Consider the following 18,958-nt stretch of genomic DNA (forward strand, 5'->3'; position numbering starts at 1 on the left):
ATGACACAGTTAAATGATGTAGGCCTATATACCAGACTATAATAACAAACCCTTTTGTAAAAACATTTGTTTTTGTTTGCTAGGTAACATATATAACAGCCATAATGTAACAAGCTCACAAACCTAATACAATACAAAACAAAACTCACCGAAATATTGTAAAAGATGAATTTTGTAACAAATAAATTGCCTTTAAGATGTATTTGGAATTTAAGAAAATTATATTACATTATGGAAATGTATCATGGTTTTGTATTCACATTCACTACTAGAAAATTATTTAATAGTGATTGTACTTAAACTTGGATTTCTTTTTTCATAATGTAATGCGATTTTAACCCTTTCAGTCCACGCTGACGCGGCCACCATAATCTATGGGACACATCCTGTAGCCCTCCTTGCCCCCGCTGCTGTTACCGTCACCCACGCGCAACATGGCGGCCTCTGTTTCACCGCTACTACGCTACTCCTTCCGTATCCGTTATGGTTCATCACTAAACCATCCATGCTGTCGTGTCAGATTGCAAATGCACAGAAAATGCGACTGCCAGCGAAGACATTTTCATCCGTCGGCAAGCAGGTAAGAGGACTGCGTTTGGGGGATGCGGTGGGGTGAAGGGTAAACCGTCACGTGTGTGAGAGCCAGCTAACTGCATCGCAGGAGGCAGGTGCAGGTTTGGGAATATCACGAGTTCGGATTTTAAGCCTGATAGGACTTATGTTGTAAACAAACACGTTGAGGTTGTATAATAAGTATCTGTACTGCCATCTGAAATAGCTTGCAGCTCGGTAATATGAGTCAAGGTTGACAAGGTTAGCCTACAATTATAGTGGGATGGCTTGACCATGCGCAGGTTGCCAAAGATAATGCCTGTTGTTAGCGTCTCCTAGCCTATTCTCAGTGGATAAAGGGTTTGCCCGTTTACCTTTTATCAAATTATAACACCCTGTAAAAATAAATGTCACAAGATATAATTAACAGTTAAATGATCAATTTAATGTCTGCCCAGTGTATATTAGCATTGTTTTCCTTTTCTGGGAAACGCTGCGCGCGTCTGCCAGACATGCAGCTGTGGTGCTCTCGGGAACGGATCTTGCTCGGCAGATCCACAGAGAGATCCAACGAGAGGTGGAGGAGCTGGTCGCCCAGGGCAACATGAGGCCCCACCTGGGGGTGGTGTTGGTGGGGGACGACCCCGCCAGCCGCACCTACGTCCGGAACAAGACCAGAGCCGCCAGCGTTCTGGGTCTGTATGTCAGGAATTCACAGCAGGTTATAATTGGACAGTTTATCATGTTCAAACCTAGAGCTGCTGTGTTTTTTTCCATACCTGAACCAGTAACAAGCCGAGTAGCCAACATTGGGCTGTACTTGCTGGTACACTGCCCTCTGCAGGCAGGCTGTGGTATTGGCAGCAGCATTTATAACTGGGACATTTTTTGTGGTTTACATTTACATGTAGTCATTTATCAGACGCTCTTATCCAGAGCGACTTACATTAAGTACAGGGACATTCTCCCCGAGGCAAGTAGGGTGAAGTGCCTTGCCCAAGGACACAACGTCATTTGGCACGGCCGGGAATCGAACTGCTCAGCCATCTGAACCCTGGTTGACAGTAGCTACTGAACACATTTACATTACATTACATTTACATTTAGTCATTTAGCAGACGCTCTTATCCAGAGCGACTTATAGTAAGTACAGGGACATTCCCCCCGAGGCAAGTAGGGTGAAGTGCCTTGCCCAAGGACACAACGTCATTTGGCACGGCTGGGAATCGAACTGGCAACCTTCAGATTACTAGCCCGACTCCCTCACCGCTCAGCCACCTGACTCCCTCACACATTGATTTACGAAGAACAGCCGGCCAGCATAAACGTTTGTTCATGGCAGACAGCTAACGTCTTGGTTACTAGGGCTTGCTTTCTGTTGCTAGATATTAATATCTGTGTGGTATATCTGTGTATGTGTGTGCGTGTGTGTGTATGTGTGTTCTCCAGGTATCTCCAGTGACACAGTGCTGAGGTCCAGCTCTGTCTCTCAGGAGGAGCTGCTGGACCTGATTGACAAAATGAATCGAGACTGGAAGATCAGCGGCCTGCTGGTGCAGTTGCCCCTGCCAGGTGAACCCTAACCCTAACCCTTAACCCTAACCCTTAACCCTTAACCCTTAACCCTTAACCCTAACCCTTAACCCTAACCCTTAACCCTTAACCCTAACCCTTAACCCTACCAGGTGAACGTTTCACAAGACTCACCCTAATCATCAACACACTTTCTACTAATCAGTAGAGCAGCTGTTTGGAAATATACCTGAATGTCCGTGCCTCACCAGGTCACATCAACGAGAGGGCGGTGTGCAACGCCATCGCCCCGGAGAAGGACGTGGACGGCTTCCACATCGTGAACATGGGGAAGCTGTGTCTGGACCAGCGGGCCATGGTGCCGGCCACGCCTGCAGCTGTGTGGGAGATCCTCCACAGAGCTGGTCAGACCAGCGTCTCCTCAGCACGCGTGTGTCTCAGTGCTCAGAGAGGGTCGAGGGGGGATGAAAAACAACATGAAATAAATACCAAAAACTTCATTTTCACATGAAGTAATGCCATCCTGCCAAATGATGCTTAGTTAAGGATTAAAAAAAATACTCACTCCATGGTTCATCTGTTATATGGAGGACCAAAGTACTCAAAATGTCACTTGTTAATGTTACTGTGCTTGCATGATAAGAATGCAAGGTTTGGACATAATGGAATATGTTTTATTATAAACAGTACAGTAATGTACATGTTTAGGGAAATGATACATGGCTCTGTAATATCATGCATTGTCCTGAAAAGGGGCCTGACAAAGTTGGGCCTTTAAACCCTCGTCCACTAGGTGGCAGTAACAGATACCCTGGGATAGAGTGAACAAAAAAAGGACTTTTGGGAAATTGTACATGAAATGAATAGGTGCTCTCCACTTTTTCCCAAGAAGCGTTGATGTGTAGACGATGTGTGTGTGACGGTGTGACCCCTGTGATTGGCTTGTGTGACCGTGTGGCCCCTGTGATTGGCTCATGTGTGACGGTGTGGCCCCTGTGATTGACTCAGGCATAGAGACCGTGGGGAAGAATGTGCTGGTGGCCGGCCGCTCCAAGAATGTGGGGATGCCCATCGCTATGCTGCTACACTCTGACCGTACCCACGAGAGGCCTGGAGGTGAGGGGTGTGTGTGAGATTGTGTGTGTGTTTGACTGTATGTGTGTGTGTGACTCGAAGCTAATGTCGGTTAGATTGCACAAGCAAATATCCGGAATACTTATGAGCAATATCAAAACATTCCCACATCCTACATGCATACTAAGAATGTAGTATTTTGCCTCAGTTTACTTCTCAGAAGCATTTGTCTGGGGGCAATAAGGAGGTTAGGAGAGTGACGTCAAGACACTGGAACAATAGGCTGTGTTGCAACACCTTGTAGAGGGAGAGGAAGGAGAGAGAGAGAAAGTGGAGGAAGGAGGGGGAGAGCTTAGAGAGATTGATGGACTGCTGATGGTTCTTCCATAAATGGTCACATGACCATTTGGAGGATGGAGTTGGGAGACAAATCTTATATTAAGTTATATTAGTCTAATACTAAGATACCCCAAAAATGTGTATGTACCTTACTAGATTAACATAGATATCTCACTAATGGATTCAAATAACCTCACAGATACATGTAGTTCAGTTGATGACATCATCCTATTTGGTAGTTTGTCTGTTCCGGTTGAATGCCAAGCAGGTAACGAGGTCAACGAGACTGGAACAGCTCGTTATCTAGTCAGTCACAAACATGCACAAACACTTGGTCACACACAAACCTATTTTATAAAGGACAAGTGTGTGAAAGATAAAAGAAAGGCTTTTGTTACTTCATGGCTCCACTGATGAACTTAAGGATCACAGTTTTTGCATAAAATAAAAACAAAATCTATTAGAGGAGGTACATTTATTAAAATAAGTGTTTATTAGAACTATATGCTACATTGGCACCAAACTAAGAGTGAACAGAATGGCTCAGATCAGGTATGTGGATATCAGGATGTTTTGCTGTGCTATGACTTGTCCTTCATTCCTGTTCTCCAAAATCTTAATTCACTCACACGCATGCACTCACACACGCACGTGCGCGTGCACACACACACTCACACACACCTAGCAGCCAGCGTTGTTTTATTTGGCCCACCTAGTCTTTGGAAAACCTTTCCTGGGACGAGGTGTCTACACAAAGCCCTTCCATGGGACTCTACTTATTTAAGACAGTCATGAAATTACTATAATATATACAATATGCAAGGTCTGAAGCATTTTCCGGCGTCGGTTGTCAGACTGGTAAGTGATTTGTACCCAGGGTGTGAGCGCCCGCGGCCGGCCTGAGCTGCGGCCAGACCAGGAGGACTCACACTTTCTTTGCAGTTCCATAGAACCGTGTCAGTTACTCAACTATAATCATCAGTCATTTTACACTCATTTCCCTCGAGGCGAATAAGGCAAATCTTGAACTATAATTCCTTAAAACATGCCCCAGGAGTGAAATACCTGAATCTTATTTATGTGCGCCTTGGAGGGACACAGGAAGTCATTTTTTATAATTCCTGCTTCACATGTCCCCACGGTGTCACGCCACGGTAACCATATACAGTAAACGCCACGGCAACCATATCGAGTAAACGCCATGGTAACCATGTACAATAAACTATAAACCCGTCAGGTGACACCACAGTAACCATGGTTACATGTCCCCTCAGGTGACGCCACGGTAACCATGGCTCACAGGTGCACTCCCAGAGAGAGGCTGAGAGAGCTGGCCAGCCTGGCGGACATCCTGATCGCAGCCGCAGGTACCATCACCGTGACAACCGTGAACTAGGCCGTGCCTTCAGGATGTGACGTGACACCTGTGTTGCAGGAGTCCCAGGGTTGATCACAGCAGACATGGTGAAGGAGGGAGCGGCCGTTATAGACGTGGGGATCAACCGTGTCCGGGACCCTGCCACCGGGAAGCTCCGCCTGGTGGGGGACGTGGATTTTGAGGGTAATCAATACAAGTGATCCATCTATAGACATTAATTGAAAATGTTGTCCTGGGTGTTAGTTTAACTAGCGTGTGTTTTGTGTGTGTGTCTCCGGCAGGTGTGAAGGAGAAGGCGGGGTTCATCACCCCTGTTCCTGGAGGGGTGGGGCCTGTGACAGTGGCTATGCTAATGAGGAATACTGTGACTGCTGCCAGAAATGCCCTGACACACTGACATGTCTCCTACACAGGTTCATACATACAGTACTAGTGACATGTCTCCTACACAGGTTCATACATACAGTACTAGTGACATGTCTCCTACACAGGTTCATACATACAGTACTAGTGACATGTCTCCTACACAGGTTCATACATACAGTACTAGTGACATGTCTCCTACACAGGTTCAAACATACAGTACTAGTGACATGTCTCCTACACAGGTTCATACATACAGTACTAGTGGGCCGTGTATTGTGCTGACATGCAAAGGAGTTTGTGCAGTGAGTTGGGCATCAGATTCAGTTATAATATGCGGGCAACACACATCCACTGACTGGTTTGATTTGGATGAACTTGTTCTGTTGCAAAACTCTCAATTCATCCTTGGAATTACGACGTTTTGTTGATGATTATTTATTTTGGTATTTATTTATTTGTTGTAGTTTTTTTCTTTACTAATTTTATTGAAGGTTTTTGTGATTTGTATTTTTTCTACTGACACTTGTGCTCTGCTCACAGTTAGAATATAACATTTTAAGATTGTTTTGACTAGAAAAGGGACTGAATATAAGGTTTATGCGTGAATTAATAGCCTACTGTGTCATTTCATCTTTTCTAAGCTGTCAGCATTTCCAGTACTTCAATGTCATCAGACTACCTTCATGAGATCATTCTCAGTATGGGCCTAGTTGTAGTACGATCATGTTTAACCAAACAAAAACCATGTTGAACATTCACTCTATGATGAAAACAGTCAGTTAAGTCATTTCATGACTTACTAATATGAGTAAGTCATGTAGAGGATCACATTAATGTTGACATGTCGGTAGGGCGCTGAAGTTCTGTTGGAATGGGACATGTCTCCCTTGATTCCGCTTCATAGAAACTCTGTCCCTGTCACAAACTTCCTGGTTTGACTGTATACACCCGACCCTCAGAGCCCAAATTGTGATAACAGCCGCCATGGAGACAACCGCATAATCATTGATGCAAACCAGAGGTAAACGGACAAGCTCCATCAAAACACGTTTCTGTGAAAGCTTGCATAGGTTCACTGCCTTCCACTGAAGACTTATTAACCCCCTAGAGCAACCTCCCTCTCACACACTTCACACCCACACCTGACACACCTCAAACACGCACATCACACACATCTCTTACACACACCACACACACACACCCTCTTGATGAGCAGTCTCTGTCCCTGCATGCAGTAACGAGGGGGCGTGTGAGGGAGAGAACAGGATGCTGGGTGAACCTTGTGATCTTTGAAAAAAGAAGCGCTTTCAGAAACATTCCAGTCCTCCTATTGGTTGTTTGAGCTATCTCTGAGATGTGTCTAAAGAGTATAAAAGCCCAGAGCAGGACCAGCACCCTCACGCTGCACCAGAAGACCAGGCAAACAGACAAGTCACAACCGTCAGGCGTTGAAGGACCACCAGACTACTATAACAGAAACATGCAGAAAGGTATGTTTCATCAAACTGAGCTCTTCTGAGTAGCATGGAGGAGGCATAGAAATCACCTCCACTGTCCTGTTGATGCAAGTAACCAATTAGACGTCTTGATATTGATTCATCGTAATATTTTGAGTTTTTGGTGTTTACTGTGAATTCACATGTTAAAGACGTCTAAGAAGAAAAAAAATCAATTATTATTCAACACTACCATGCAAATTAGGACAGTGATTTGTACTATGTGGACAGAGCTAGGTTTTACGCAAGATTGCCCAAGAGATTTGAATACCTTTAACACCATCATGGGTGGAGCAGAAGTGTGATCAGGAGGCACCATGGCTTTAGTGGAAATAAATACATTTATAAAATAATTCTCACATAGATAAATACTCGTTGGCCACCGGTGCTTTAAAGCCATATAATCTGCTTGCTCTAAGAATGAGATTTGAAATACATTTCAAATCTCTGAAATGTATTTCGAATCCACAACCACTGGTCAGAAGGTGTGGAAAGAATATTGGTGTTTTACAAAGGAATTACTTTACAAAGGAATTACTTTACATGTTCCATTTATATATGATATGTGTTGAACAGATAGTAAGGTTGTCCATTCATCAATGAAAACATGCATGAAACTAAATGTTATTTAAGCTCTTTGGGGATTGCAAATGACTGTCAAGCTTCAGAGCATGAAACTCATTTTGACACTGTGGTTCGAAACGACAGATGAGTACGACTAGTTCCAAGTAACCAAGCCATTTCTGTCCTCCCTCCTCCGTCCATGTCACAGCCATTTCCTGGTTGGCGGTGATACTGATCCTCGCAGCCACAGCGGTCCAATCATCTGAACCCTCCGGCAACCTCACGCAACAGACACCACACCTGCGTGTCTCAGCACCCACGCACACACTCAACGGTACGCAACACTACAGTTTCAGTACAAAAAAAACAAGCATTCTTTTCTTCTGTTAATGGGTTTCACATTTCAGCTGAACGGTGCATGTAACGTCTTGTTCGATTTCAGAATTCTCTGTAGTTCATCTGACATAACGTACAGGTCCTGCTGAGGCGGCCCTGTTGTGTTTCTCTCAGTCTTCTTTACATGCGTGTGTTTGTTTACAGGGAGCATGGAGGAGCCACGAGTTCTGAGAATGTCCAGGCCGTGCCAGGATGAACACACAGGGTACTGTGAGCATGGACAGTGCATGTACCCGCAAGACAGTGACAAGCCGTCCTGCACGTAAGTCATGAGCTTGTTGAGTCAGTGAGCGAAATATTGAATGACATAAACTCAGGTTCCTGATGAATTCTAAGGTGGTGATCGGTGTGTTTGCAGGTGTCTGCCCCCCTACGTGGGAGACCGCTGTATGTTTGTTTACATCGTGAATCCCTCCCAGTCTGACTCCAGAATCGAGGGTCTGATTGGAATCATTCTGGGCGTGGCTTTCCTCCTCTGCTTCCTGGGGATCGCTGTCTACTGCTGCCTCAGGACACGGTACGATCACATGATGACATTGTCATCTGGATTAAAGCGTCTGCTAATTGAACACATCAGCCTGGCGGGGGCACTGGAGACACTGAGATCTGCAGTAGAACACTGGAGACACTGAGATCTGTAGTAGAACACTGGAGACACTGAGATCTGTAGTAGAACACTCTGGAGACACTGAGATCTGTAGTAGAACACTGGAGACACTGAGATCTGTAGTAGAACACTCTGGAGACACTGAGATCTGTAGTAGAACACTCTGGAGACACTGAGATCTGTAGTAGAACACTCTGGAGACACTGAGATCTGTAGTAGAACACTCTGGAGACACTGAGATCTGTAGTAGAACACTCTGGAGACACTGAGATCTGTAGTAGAACACTCTGGAGACACTGAGATCTGTAGTAGAACACTCTGGAGACACTGAGATCTGTAGTAGAACACTCTGGAGACACTGAGATCTGCAGTAGAACACTCTGGAGACACTGAGATCTGTAGTAGAACACTCTGGAGACACTGAGATCTGTAGTAGAACACTCTAGAGACAGAGATCTGCAGTAGATCACTAGAGACACTGAGATCTGTAGTAGAACACTCTGGAGACACTGAGATCTGTAGTAGAACACTCTGGAGACACTGAGATCTGTAGTAGAACACTCTGGAGACACTGAGATCTGTAGTAGAACACTGGAGACACTGAGATCTGTAGTAGAACACTCTAGAGACAGAGATCTGCAGTAGATCACTAGAGACACTGAGATCTGTAGTAGAACACTCTGGAGACAGAGATCTGCAGTAGAACACTGGAGACAGAGATCTGCAGTAGATCACTAGAGACACTGAGATCTGTAGTAGAACACTCTAGAGACAGAGATCTGCAGTAGATCACTAGAGACACTGAGATCTGTAGTAGAACACTCTGGAGACACTGAGATCTGTAGTAGAACACTGGAGACACTGAGATCTGTAGTAGAACACTCTAGAGACAGAGATCTGCAGTAGATCACTAGAGACACTGAGATCTGTAGTAGAACACTCTGGAGACAGAGATCTGCAGTAGAACACTGGAGACAGAGATCTGCAGTAGATCACTAGAGACACTGAGATCTGTAGTAGAACACTCTGGAGACACTGAGATCTGTAGTAGAACACTCTGGAGACACTGAGATCTGTAGTAGAACACTCTAGAGACACTGAGATCTGTAGTAGAACACTAGAGACACTGAGATCTGTAGTGGAGCACTAGAGACACTGAGATCTGTAGTAGAACACTAGAGACACTGAGATCTGTAGTGGAGCACTAGAGACACTGAGATCTGTTGCTGAAGTAGTGACAGTCTAATCTGGTTTCCTTTCCCATTTCTTTCGTAAATAATGATGTGTGATATCTGTTTCTTCAGGTGTAAAACATCCTCTCCACCCTATAAACCCTACGGCCCAGAGAATTCAGTTTGAAGGTCGTCGGTTCTTCATCATCATCATCATCATGAAAAAACTTGCATTTGCTCTTTAATGTATTGCTCTTCGTACTTTTCCATGCTTGGGCTTGAAAAATACGGGCTATTTATTGTCTAAATTAAATCATTGTGTGGTAACATGTATTTAATGTTTTTTTAATAAACTTTTCTTCTAAATACTCTTTCTTTTTGGTCACAATTTGAACAGGATCACTGAGCATGTATCCAGGTGCATCACATGCAGGGGTGGAGGGTTATCAGGTGGTTTAACACTTAACAGAAAATGGTCCAGCAGGGGGCAGTATAGCAGTGCGTATCCATGGGAACGCCGGGTGGATTATTAGTGGCCTTTTCGTGTCATTGATGAAAGCGTTTCAGGGTAACCTGACAACTGATCAACCTGTTTTAGTTCCTAACCCCCTAATTGCCATTAGGTGTATCAACATGATCTAAACCACTAGCGCACGAACACAAATCCCTACATGGTTCTGAAGATGCTCTGGGAAATGATCCATAAGTGTAGAAATTACAGTAGCTCTCAAATTATGAATCAATTATGAGTAAGAGTGACTGAGTGAGAGTAGCCTGACTTGAGGTAAAAACTGACAGGCCACACACACACACACACACACAAACCCTGAGCATTAATTCAAATGGTGTCCTTTTACTTCATGCAGTTAAACACACTGTGCACGCTAACCTGGACAAAGTTAATAATAAAATGTAATTTCACTTCCTCGGCCATTTAAAGAGGGACAATAGTTAACGAGCCGTGTCTTAACATCCAACTAAGTACCTTTTAAGTAATGATCCATGTTAATAATTGAACAAACGTTCACTTGAAACATTAGGACAGTCTTTTTTCAACAACATATTATATTCCTGGACACAGACTGGATCACGCACAGAGGCCTTGTACAGGGTTCAAGTGGACACACTCTCAGCATGGATAACATGTCTGTATTCAAAGGAACACTCATCTATGCACGGGCACACTACTTAGAGGGCTGGATTTGAAGTAATTTAAACAGCCTTGCAGCAAAACAATCCTCTGAAGTACTAATGAGATAAAGGGTTATTTCCACTTTTACAGGTCTGATTCGACAGAGAATGTGGACAAGTGTCCATGTTCATGTACATAAGCACTGACAGGCAGACATAGAATACATGCGCGCGCGTAAAAAAGCATGAAAATGCCCAAAAATATATCTTAAAAAAGTGTCAAAAAACATAAGTAAACTAGAACCGCCATTCAGTCTTATCTGTTAGTAGTCCTCTTTCTGTTAGTGTCTTTGTGAACATGCTCCCAACCTGGACACATTTTGATTGGTTGTGTTCTGATCTGTAGTGGTCACAGGCTCATGTCAGACTTTCCACATCTCTCCGACCGTGACGTCCCCCTCAACAAAATCCCAAACATTCAAAACATTTACCTTGTGATGGCTGTTGAATTCCCCATCAGGCCTCCTGTATAAACAACACTGGGAGCAAGAACTCTCTTCTGCAGCAGGAATTCCAGAGATGCTCAAGGAGCTCTCCAGGGATTCCATTCATGGAGACGGCCTGAAGTCCTGTAGCAGACACAACAACCTAACCCTCTCACTGGAGACAGATCTCATCACTCAGACCTCAGCATACCATGCTTTTACCTCTGGCTCAATACTTTCTGAACCATGTTTTATAAGGGTTAGGGTTAAGGGTTAGAGTTATGGTTAAGGGTTATAGTTAGCCAAAAAATATATTTGATTCATTTTAAAATAGTTATTGTGATAAGTATGTTATTTATATAGAAGTATGTACTATGTAATGCAAGCAATATAAAATCTGTCATTGTTAAAAGAATGTTATCTGGTACAAAAACAGCAGCACATTCCTGAATGTTTAGTGCATTCTCAGTCAAGACAACGTTCCAAAACCAACAATGTAATAACTGCACTTCAAAAACATTTTTTATCTCTAAAACAAAAACCTTCCAATCAAGACAGAGGTCTGGTAGTAAAACTCTGTGTAACTGAACACATATGAGGCTGTGTGTGTGAGGGTGTGTGAAGGTGTGTGTTAAAGTGTGTATCTAGTAAGGGTGGGCCGTTGATACAGCTGTTGCTGAATCATGTTCAACAGTCCCATTCACAGACTTGACCTGAGCTTTGATACTTAGCAAATACATAGAGACGGGAGGTGATAACAATAGCTGGAGTAGGAAGAGTTGTTGCTGCGTGTTAATGAGGCGTGGTGGCTGCCCAGGGAGAGGACGTTAGCTACTCCTGAATGACATCAGACAAGAACCAGGACCAGCCTCAGAGGCCTCAAACAACACAGCACGTAAACACATCCCTGAGGCCAGTCAAATTAGTGATTACTCCATTACATGCATCAACAGTGTTTCAGAGACACTTACACACACACACATTAAATATACCGAGTTCTCTGATACTGTCTGTTGCAGTCTCAGACACAAACACACACCCTTCTAAGAGGCAGGCGTTATAAAAGCTTCACCCCACCCAGAGGTGCAAGAGGAAGCAGTGTTAGAACACACACACACCAACAGGTTGGAACCGAGCTCACAGTCAAACAGCAACTCTCCCTGGATATGAACACCGTCATCCTAATCTCACTGCTGTGTTTGGGTAAGTCTGGATTTGTATATCTGTGTGTTAAAGCACTGCCCTTCATGTTCAGTGAATTCAACTTAATCTTAAATTTAATTGAGCTCCACGGCTCCTTCTAATTGTTATTTAGAAGGAGCCGTGTATGTCAGGAGATAGAGAGACACTCGTATCCTTTGAGAATGTCTATTATGTCGTGTTGTTTACAGTGTACAGAAGCAGGTGTGTATGACCAGCGCTGTGTTATTATATGGTCTGCTGGTCTGGTAGTCCCCTGTGTTGAAATGTGACTATTGTCATAATTGGTTTAGTATGTCGGTTGTCTAGCATTTTTACATTGTGTTCGCACTTAGACTACATTTGGAATGTTTTACATGCGATTGGTTTGGTCTGATTGTAGTTTGTTGAGATATTCTTTTTGATAGCAGTCTTTTTGTATTTTGATTGTGTTTCTCTGTGTTTTATTGGAGTTCATTTCGTCAGTGCTGTGTTTGATTGGAGCAGTGTTGTAGTGTTGTGAGTGCCGTGTCTGATTGGGGTGTGTGTGTGTGTGTGTGTGTGTGTGTGTGTGTGTGTGTGTGTAGTCTGCAGTCCTCCGGGCTCCCTGGGGTCTGCAGTCACCTTCTCCCCTGGCCTGGGCCGGGCCTCTGGGGTCGTGACCTCAGGAGAGGTGCTGAGGATGACAGGTGAGGAGGCCGACCTGGAGGAGGATCTCTCAGGAACACAAGCAGAAGAGTCCACGCACGACTCAGGTGACTAGAACCATCCTCTTTCTTTCTGAATCTCTCTCATCAGCCTTCAACGAATACAAGTTGACTTGTTTCATGATGACTTCCCAGAGTGTCTAAAAAGCGGTGATCAACTTGAGATGTTTCCCTGCAGCGCTGCAGATCAGCGAGGAGGAGAAGAGGCTAAAGAGGAAAGGAAAGGGCAGGAAGAGGAACAAACACAAACACACCACTGCCTTCCAGCCACACACGTCACACAGCAGGCTCACGTCCAACAGCACGTCAGCACACACTGCGCTCACCTCAGCCATCGTCACTGCTGACCCCTGCAGCTCCTCCCACCTCACCTACTGCATCCATGGCATGTGCAAATACCAGGAGGACCTGAAGGAGGCTACGTGTGTGTGAGTAGCAGACAGTCCTACTCACTGTGTGTGTGTGTGTGTGTGTGTGTGTGTGTGTGTGTGAGAGAGAGAGAGAGAGAGAGAGAGAATGAAAGTGATGGAGAAAGCAGGGATGAATGTATATAAAGAACAAATACTAAAATCTATTCTATTTGTTTCCATATTTGAGATACAGTTTTGGATTCAAAAACGTTCCTGATGTCTTTGTGCGTTGATGTTACTTCCCGACTCTCCTCCCCAGGTGTATGAAGGGCTTTGACGGCGAGCGCTGTGGCATCCAGTTGCTGGGCAGCAGGAACGAGGAGGAGCAGGAGGGCAGCAGGGGGCTTGTGCAGACCGTGCTGGTCATCATCGCTGTGGTTCTGTCACTCCTGAGCTGCATCGCCATCCTGCTCATGACCTGTGCTCAGTGAGTGTTCCACACGCCTACCCAACACACACACCTACCCAACACACACCTACCCAACACACACACCTACCCAACACACACACACCTACCCAACACACACACCTACCCAGAACACACACACCTACCCAACACACACACACCTACCCAACACACACACCTACCCAACACACACACACCTACCCAACACACATCAGAACATCCAAACATCCTTTTCATGTGAAAAGATTTATTTCTAAAATAAATCTACCCTTCTATCCATGTGCTGAAGACAGAAATATTCACACACCCAAACACACCTAAACGCAGACCAACACACCTAAACACATTATTGCTCATAGCGTTCTGGGAATCAATTAAACACACACCTGAGTTTCCCAAACTATAGAGTATCTGAATAAAAGAGAAGAATTTGACATGAATAACTTAGAAGCTTAATTCTACTGTCAACAACATGTAAAGTGAAGTCAACACTTTTGTATTTTTGAATATTTCACTGTATTATTGGTTCGTTTTAATTTGACTTGACAGTACATTTACATTCCTAGTTCAAAGTACTGACTTAACACTCCAGTAACACCAGCACTGACCAAATACTGGCAAACACCACACCCTGTACACGGGTTTCCTGTTACTCAGTAACTGGATTATATATCATATCATCAGAATATGGGAAAAGATGATGGTCCAAAGACGAGCGGATCTTAACCTGCTGAGGAGTGTTTCACCCTAGGAGTCTCCACAAGATGGATTAGTTTACCACCATACACACACACACACACATCATCCCAGCAGGAATGCTTGTGAGGCTGTAGTATCAGAATCTTGGAACTGCTCCTTGTGTGAGTTGAGTGTCAGGTCCTGATGCAGTTGTCACTGAATGCAAAACAACACTAGACGTTGTGGTCCTGACACAGTATAATACCTGCATCTGTGATTCATTTCAATGATGCAGAAACAACTAAATCAGATATATGATTTAGCTCTAATCTTGCTCCAACATGGCTGTATCAGTGTCAGAGGATATGACTCATAGTCGATGTTATGAAATGTTAATCATGGTCATCGTCGCGTTCCTCAGCTACAGGACACAGAAGAACTTCCTGTCTGCGTACCTGGGCTCGGCCAGTGAGAAGCACCAACTGCAGACGCCTCGTGCTGACGTGACTGTGTCATCACCACCAGGTCTGTCCCTGTTCTCCCACACACACACACACACACACACACACACACACGCACACACACACGTCCAGATTAAGCAGGGCCTTGCGTCAGGCGAGGAGCTCCTCTAGATCCACCTGGATTAGGAAGGAGATCTCGGGAGAGACAGAGGGGTTGTCACTGCAGAGGGAGAGACAGAGGGGTTGTCACTGCAGAGGGAGAGACAGAGGGGTTGTCACTGCAGAGGGAGAGACAGAGGGGTTGTCACTGCAGAGGGAGAGACAGAGTCTCTTTGAACCAGGTGTTTTGCAAAGCATGTACACATTCAGGCTCACACGCACACACACACACTCCTTATCCTCCTAACCCTAACCCTCCCCCCCCCACACACACACACACACTCCTTATCCTCCTAACCCTAACCCTCCCCCCCCCACACACACACACACACTCCTTATCCTCCTAACCCTAACCCTCCCCCCCACGCACACACACACACTCCTTATCCTCCTAACCCTAACCCTCCCCCCCACGCACACACACACAGAGACACAAAACACACACACACATGTATACAGTGAGACGGCAGTGCTCCTAACTATGATGAGACATACAGGTGTGCACCTTCACATAGCTTGTCTGGAGAGTGTCTTGTTTTGCACGCTTTGTACAAAATAATAAAATGCAGTACTACAGGTTATTTCTTAACATAGCTCTTCATTAGCTGGCTACAACTTGCATGTTCACGTATATCCAACCATGAACAACTAACCATGACCTAACCATCTGGGTGGTCTTAACCAATCATAGCACAGTATGATACGGCGGTAAAATGCATCCAATTATAATTCAGTATGTTTACACATATGAATATTACAATATTACATAGAGAAACATCTCAAGACCGATGGAAACGGGAGTCACAAAAGGACAAGTTTAGAGCGTCACAGACCATGGGTCTGACTACTGATTAATTCAAATACTTGCTTTGTCATTATGGGTTACGGACAGTGTAGGTGGATGCGGGAGAAAATATGTTTTAAAATAAGGCTGTAAAACTCTTAGAATGTACTGTATGTTGCAACCTTTACAATCCTAAAGAGAACGAGAAGACAATCTTTCTACATTTGTGTATGTGTCAGATCTGCTGCAGGGGTTAGAGTTTAAACACACAATGCTGCCACACAGCATTGTGATCATACTCGTTTCTCAGCTATTATCCCTGCCCTTTTCTGGAATGCCCGCCTAACTCATAAACAGTTACAACACCTGAGGATTCAATCTTATAATGGTCCTCAAGCCTGGCAGCAAAGCTACTGTTGTGAAAGGAAAGTAGTTGGGGAAGGCAGGAAATGAACCAAGGTTGATGATCCTTTCAGTGGAAAAGATAACCCTACTGATCCCGTATGAGATCGCTTTTGTTTTCAATATGAAGGGCTGTTGTTATCTGTGGCAGATTCAGCACATGAGAACTAACCTCTCTCTCTCTTTCTACCTCCCTCTCTCTCTCTCTCTCTCCCTCCCTCTCTTTCTCTCTCTCTCTCCCTCTCTCTCTCTCTCTCTCTCTCTCTCTCTCTCTCTCTCTCTCTCCCTCCCTCTCTTTCTCTCTCTCTCTCTCTCTCTCCCTCTCTCTCTCCCTTTCTCTCTCTTGCTCTCTCTCTCTCTGCTACCATAGGACCTCAGTGCTGTTGAATTACGTCACGATGAATTACGTCAGGAAGACAAAGGGGCCAAGCAGTGGCACATGGACCCGTCCACAGAACACTGTAGAACTGCCGTACAATGTTATTTATTTGATTGTTTTTATTTATTGAGAAATTCCCATGTTCCTTCATTTGATAATATTGTTGTTAGACTGTAATGTTTACCGTCTTGGACTGTACCTAATGTAAGTTATTTATTGCACTAGTCATTAGTCACTTAGGTCAGAGTGATGTTCTAACCCTTTAAAAGGGAATATATTTTATGTCACCAATAAAGTCTCTCAGTGTTAAGTTAAAGCTTGTGTACTGACAGTTTGTGTGTGTGGCAGTTGAACATTATGTGTGTGCACAGAATGTAAATGTGTGTGTGCGAGAGAGAGAGATCTATTTGCATGGTTGTATGTTTACATTCCCCTCTGTGAACGCATTCTTCTGTGACTGGCTCCCACTACAGCAGATGCAGAACAGAGAGGAGGAACAGGATGAGAATAATTAAGAGGCCATCAACTCTTGACATCACAATGGTAAACCTTGTAACATCATCGATAATACAGACGTGAAGGAAGGTTATGGTTCCGTCGGCACTACTGTAGCATGCTAATTCACCAAAACTATTGCTAATATCTCCGTCGTGTCACAACTGATCTCAAAGCCCTTTGGCACATCAAGTCAGATTTTACTAAACACATCCCATTAAATAGTTTTCCTTTAAGATAGCTCTATTTTTGCACAGGAGAACCGAATAACGACCAAATTAGCTCATCGTTCTCTCAAGTGGCAAGATTGACTCAACTTATTACTGTTAGCATTAGCTCTAACTATGTGGTTATCGGGTCTAAGAATTTAGACTCTGGCTCTGGCTACTGGGAGAAAGAATATGGAAACGGGCTCGGTCTGAAGGTGGATAAGTGGGGACACCACCCTTTATTTACCTTTGTTCGGGATTTCTCCCATTGACTCCGAAACCTGTTGCCATGGTGTCGGGCTGTTTAGAAAAGCGCAGTGACGTCTGTGGCCGAGCAACAGTGTTTGGACTGGCAGACTAGCTGGGGAGTGCCCGGGGTGGTCACCCCCCTCTGCTCCACCCACACCAAAACTCACAATGCAGACTTGGCTCCAGAGCGAATTAAATGGGTGGGCATTTAAAAAGCATGTATGAGAGTCAAAATAAGAGCAGACCTACATATTCTGCAGGAAAGTGTAGCCATCTTATATTTAATGTATAGCCAATGCCAGTATTTCTTATTTATACTTTAACAAAATTATTTTTTGAGGGGGCACAGCATTCCATTTGTGCGGCATTGCCCGTCAATGCCTTGTCACTAACACACATGCTGGTGTATACTAACACACACACATACACACACACACACACACACACACACACACACACACACACACACACACACACACTGAAAGAGAAACAATGTTGTGTAAGCAGGGAGGAATTTGCAGAGTAAAGGTCAACAGAACTTAGAATAGACTCCACACAAAAGGAATCTCGTCCACACTTAGATCAGATTGCTCACCACTCTCACCCCTCACCGCGAAGAGACTGTTAACAACAGGGTGGAGTAAGATGAAAGCATCTCAAGTCTGGGACAGATTTAGCCTCGGCCATTGGTGTTTCAAGCTTGTACTTGCCATTACAACGCATTAGCAATACTTTCAGAGACTCTTCAAATGCTACATCCTTTACAGCTCATGTCTGTAGATGTCAGGGGGCCCTGGGAGTCTGGAGGTCGTGGCTGAAGAAAGGAGGGAGAGAGGAGGGAGAGGGGAGAGAGGAGGGAGAAAGGAGGGAGAGAGGAGGGAGAGGGGAGAGAGGAGGGAGAAAGGAGAGAGAGGAGGGAGAGAGGAGGGAGAGAGGAGGGAGAGAGGAGGGAGAGGGGAGGGAGAGAGGAGGGAGAGGGGAGAGAGGAGGGAGAAAGGAGGGAGAGAGGAGGGAGAGGGGAGAGAGGAGGGAGAAAGGAGGGAGAAAGGAGGGAGAGGGGAGAGAGGAGGGAGAAAGGAGAGAGAGAGAGGAGGGAGAGAGGAGGGAGAGAGGAGGGAGAGAGGAGGGAGAGGGGAGGGAGAGAGGTGGGAGAGGGGAGAGAGGAGGGAGAAAGGAGGGAGAGAGGAGGGAGAGGGGAGAGAGGAGGGAGAAAGGAGAGAGAGAGGAGGGAGAGAGGAGGGAGAGAGGAGGGAGAGAGGAGGGAGAGGGGAGGGAGAGAGGAGGGAGAGGGGAGAGAGGAGGGAGAAAGGAGGGAGAGAGGAGGGAGAGGGGAGAGAGGAGGGAGAA

The 18,958-nt window shown here is 45.0% G+C and overlaps 3 protein-coding genes across 3 annotated transcripts; all 3 read left to right on the plus strand.

Moving 5' to 3' along the window:
* The first annotated feature begins 382 nt into the window (after positions 1-382).
* LOC134012001 (bifunctional methylenetetrahydrofolate dehydrogenase/cyclohydrolase 2, mitochondrial-like) lies at positions 383-5,854 on the plus strand. The gene is made up of 8 exons (XM_062451595.1): positions 383-580; positions 1,063-1,247; positions 2,002-2,124; positions 2,337-2,489; positions 3,094-3,201; positions 4,773-4,865; positions 4,934-5,059; positions 5,158-5,854. The coding sequence occupies exons 1-8, from the start codon at positions 435-437 to the stop codon at positions 5,271-5,273; spliced, it is 1,050 nt and encodes a 349-aa protein (XP_062307579.1). The 5' UTR covers positions 383-434; the 3' UTR covers positions 5,274-5,854.
* A 718-nt stretch (positions 5,855-6,572) lies between these two features.
* epgn (epithelial mitogen homolog (mouse)) lies at positions 6,573-9,845 on the plus strand. Its single transcript, XM_062451596.1, has 5 exons — positions 6,573-6,732; positions 7,511-7,636; positions 7,843-7,960; positions 8,057-8,215; positions 9,610-9,845. Exons 1-5 carry the CDS (start codon positions 6,597-6,599, stop codon positions 9,662-9,664), a joined length of 594 nt encoding a protein of 197 aa, XP_062307580.1. The 5' UTR covers positions 6,573-6,596; the 3' UTR covers positions 9,665-9,845.
* Positions 9,846-12,175: 2,330 nt separating this feature from the next.
* areg (amphiregulin) lies at positions 12,176-16,980 on the plus strand. The gene is made up of 6 exons (XM_062451462.1): positions 12,176-12,296; positions 12,860-13,027; positions 13,158-13,407; positions 13,649-13,816; positions 14,895-14,998; positions 16,650-16,980. Exons 1-6 carry the CDS (start codon positions 12,260-12,262, stop codon positions 16,664-16,666), a joined length of 744 nt encoding a protein of 247 aa, XP_062307446.1. The 5' UTR covers positions 12,176-12,259; the 3' UTR covers positions 16,667-16,980.
* Positions 16,981-18,958: the final 1,978 nt, after the last annotated feature.

This window comes from Osmerus eperlanus, chromosome 25 (assembly GCF_963692335.1).
Source record: "Osmerus eperlanus chromosome 25, fOsmEpe2.1, whole genome shotgun sequence".
Lineage (NCBI taxonomy): Eukaryota > Metazoa > Chordata > Actinopteri > Osmeriformes > Osmeridae > Osmerus > Osmerus eperlanus.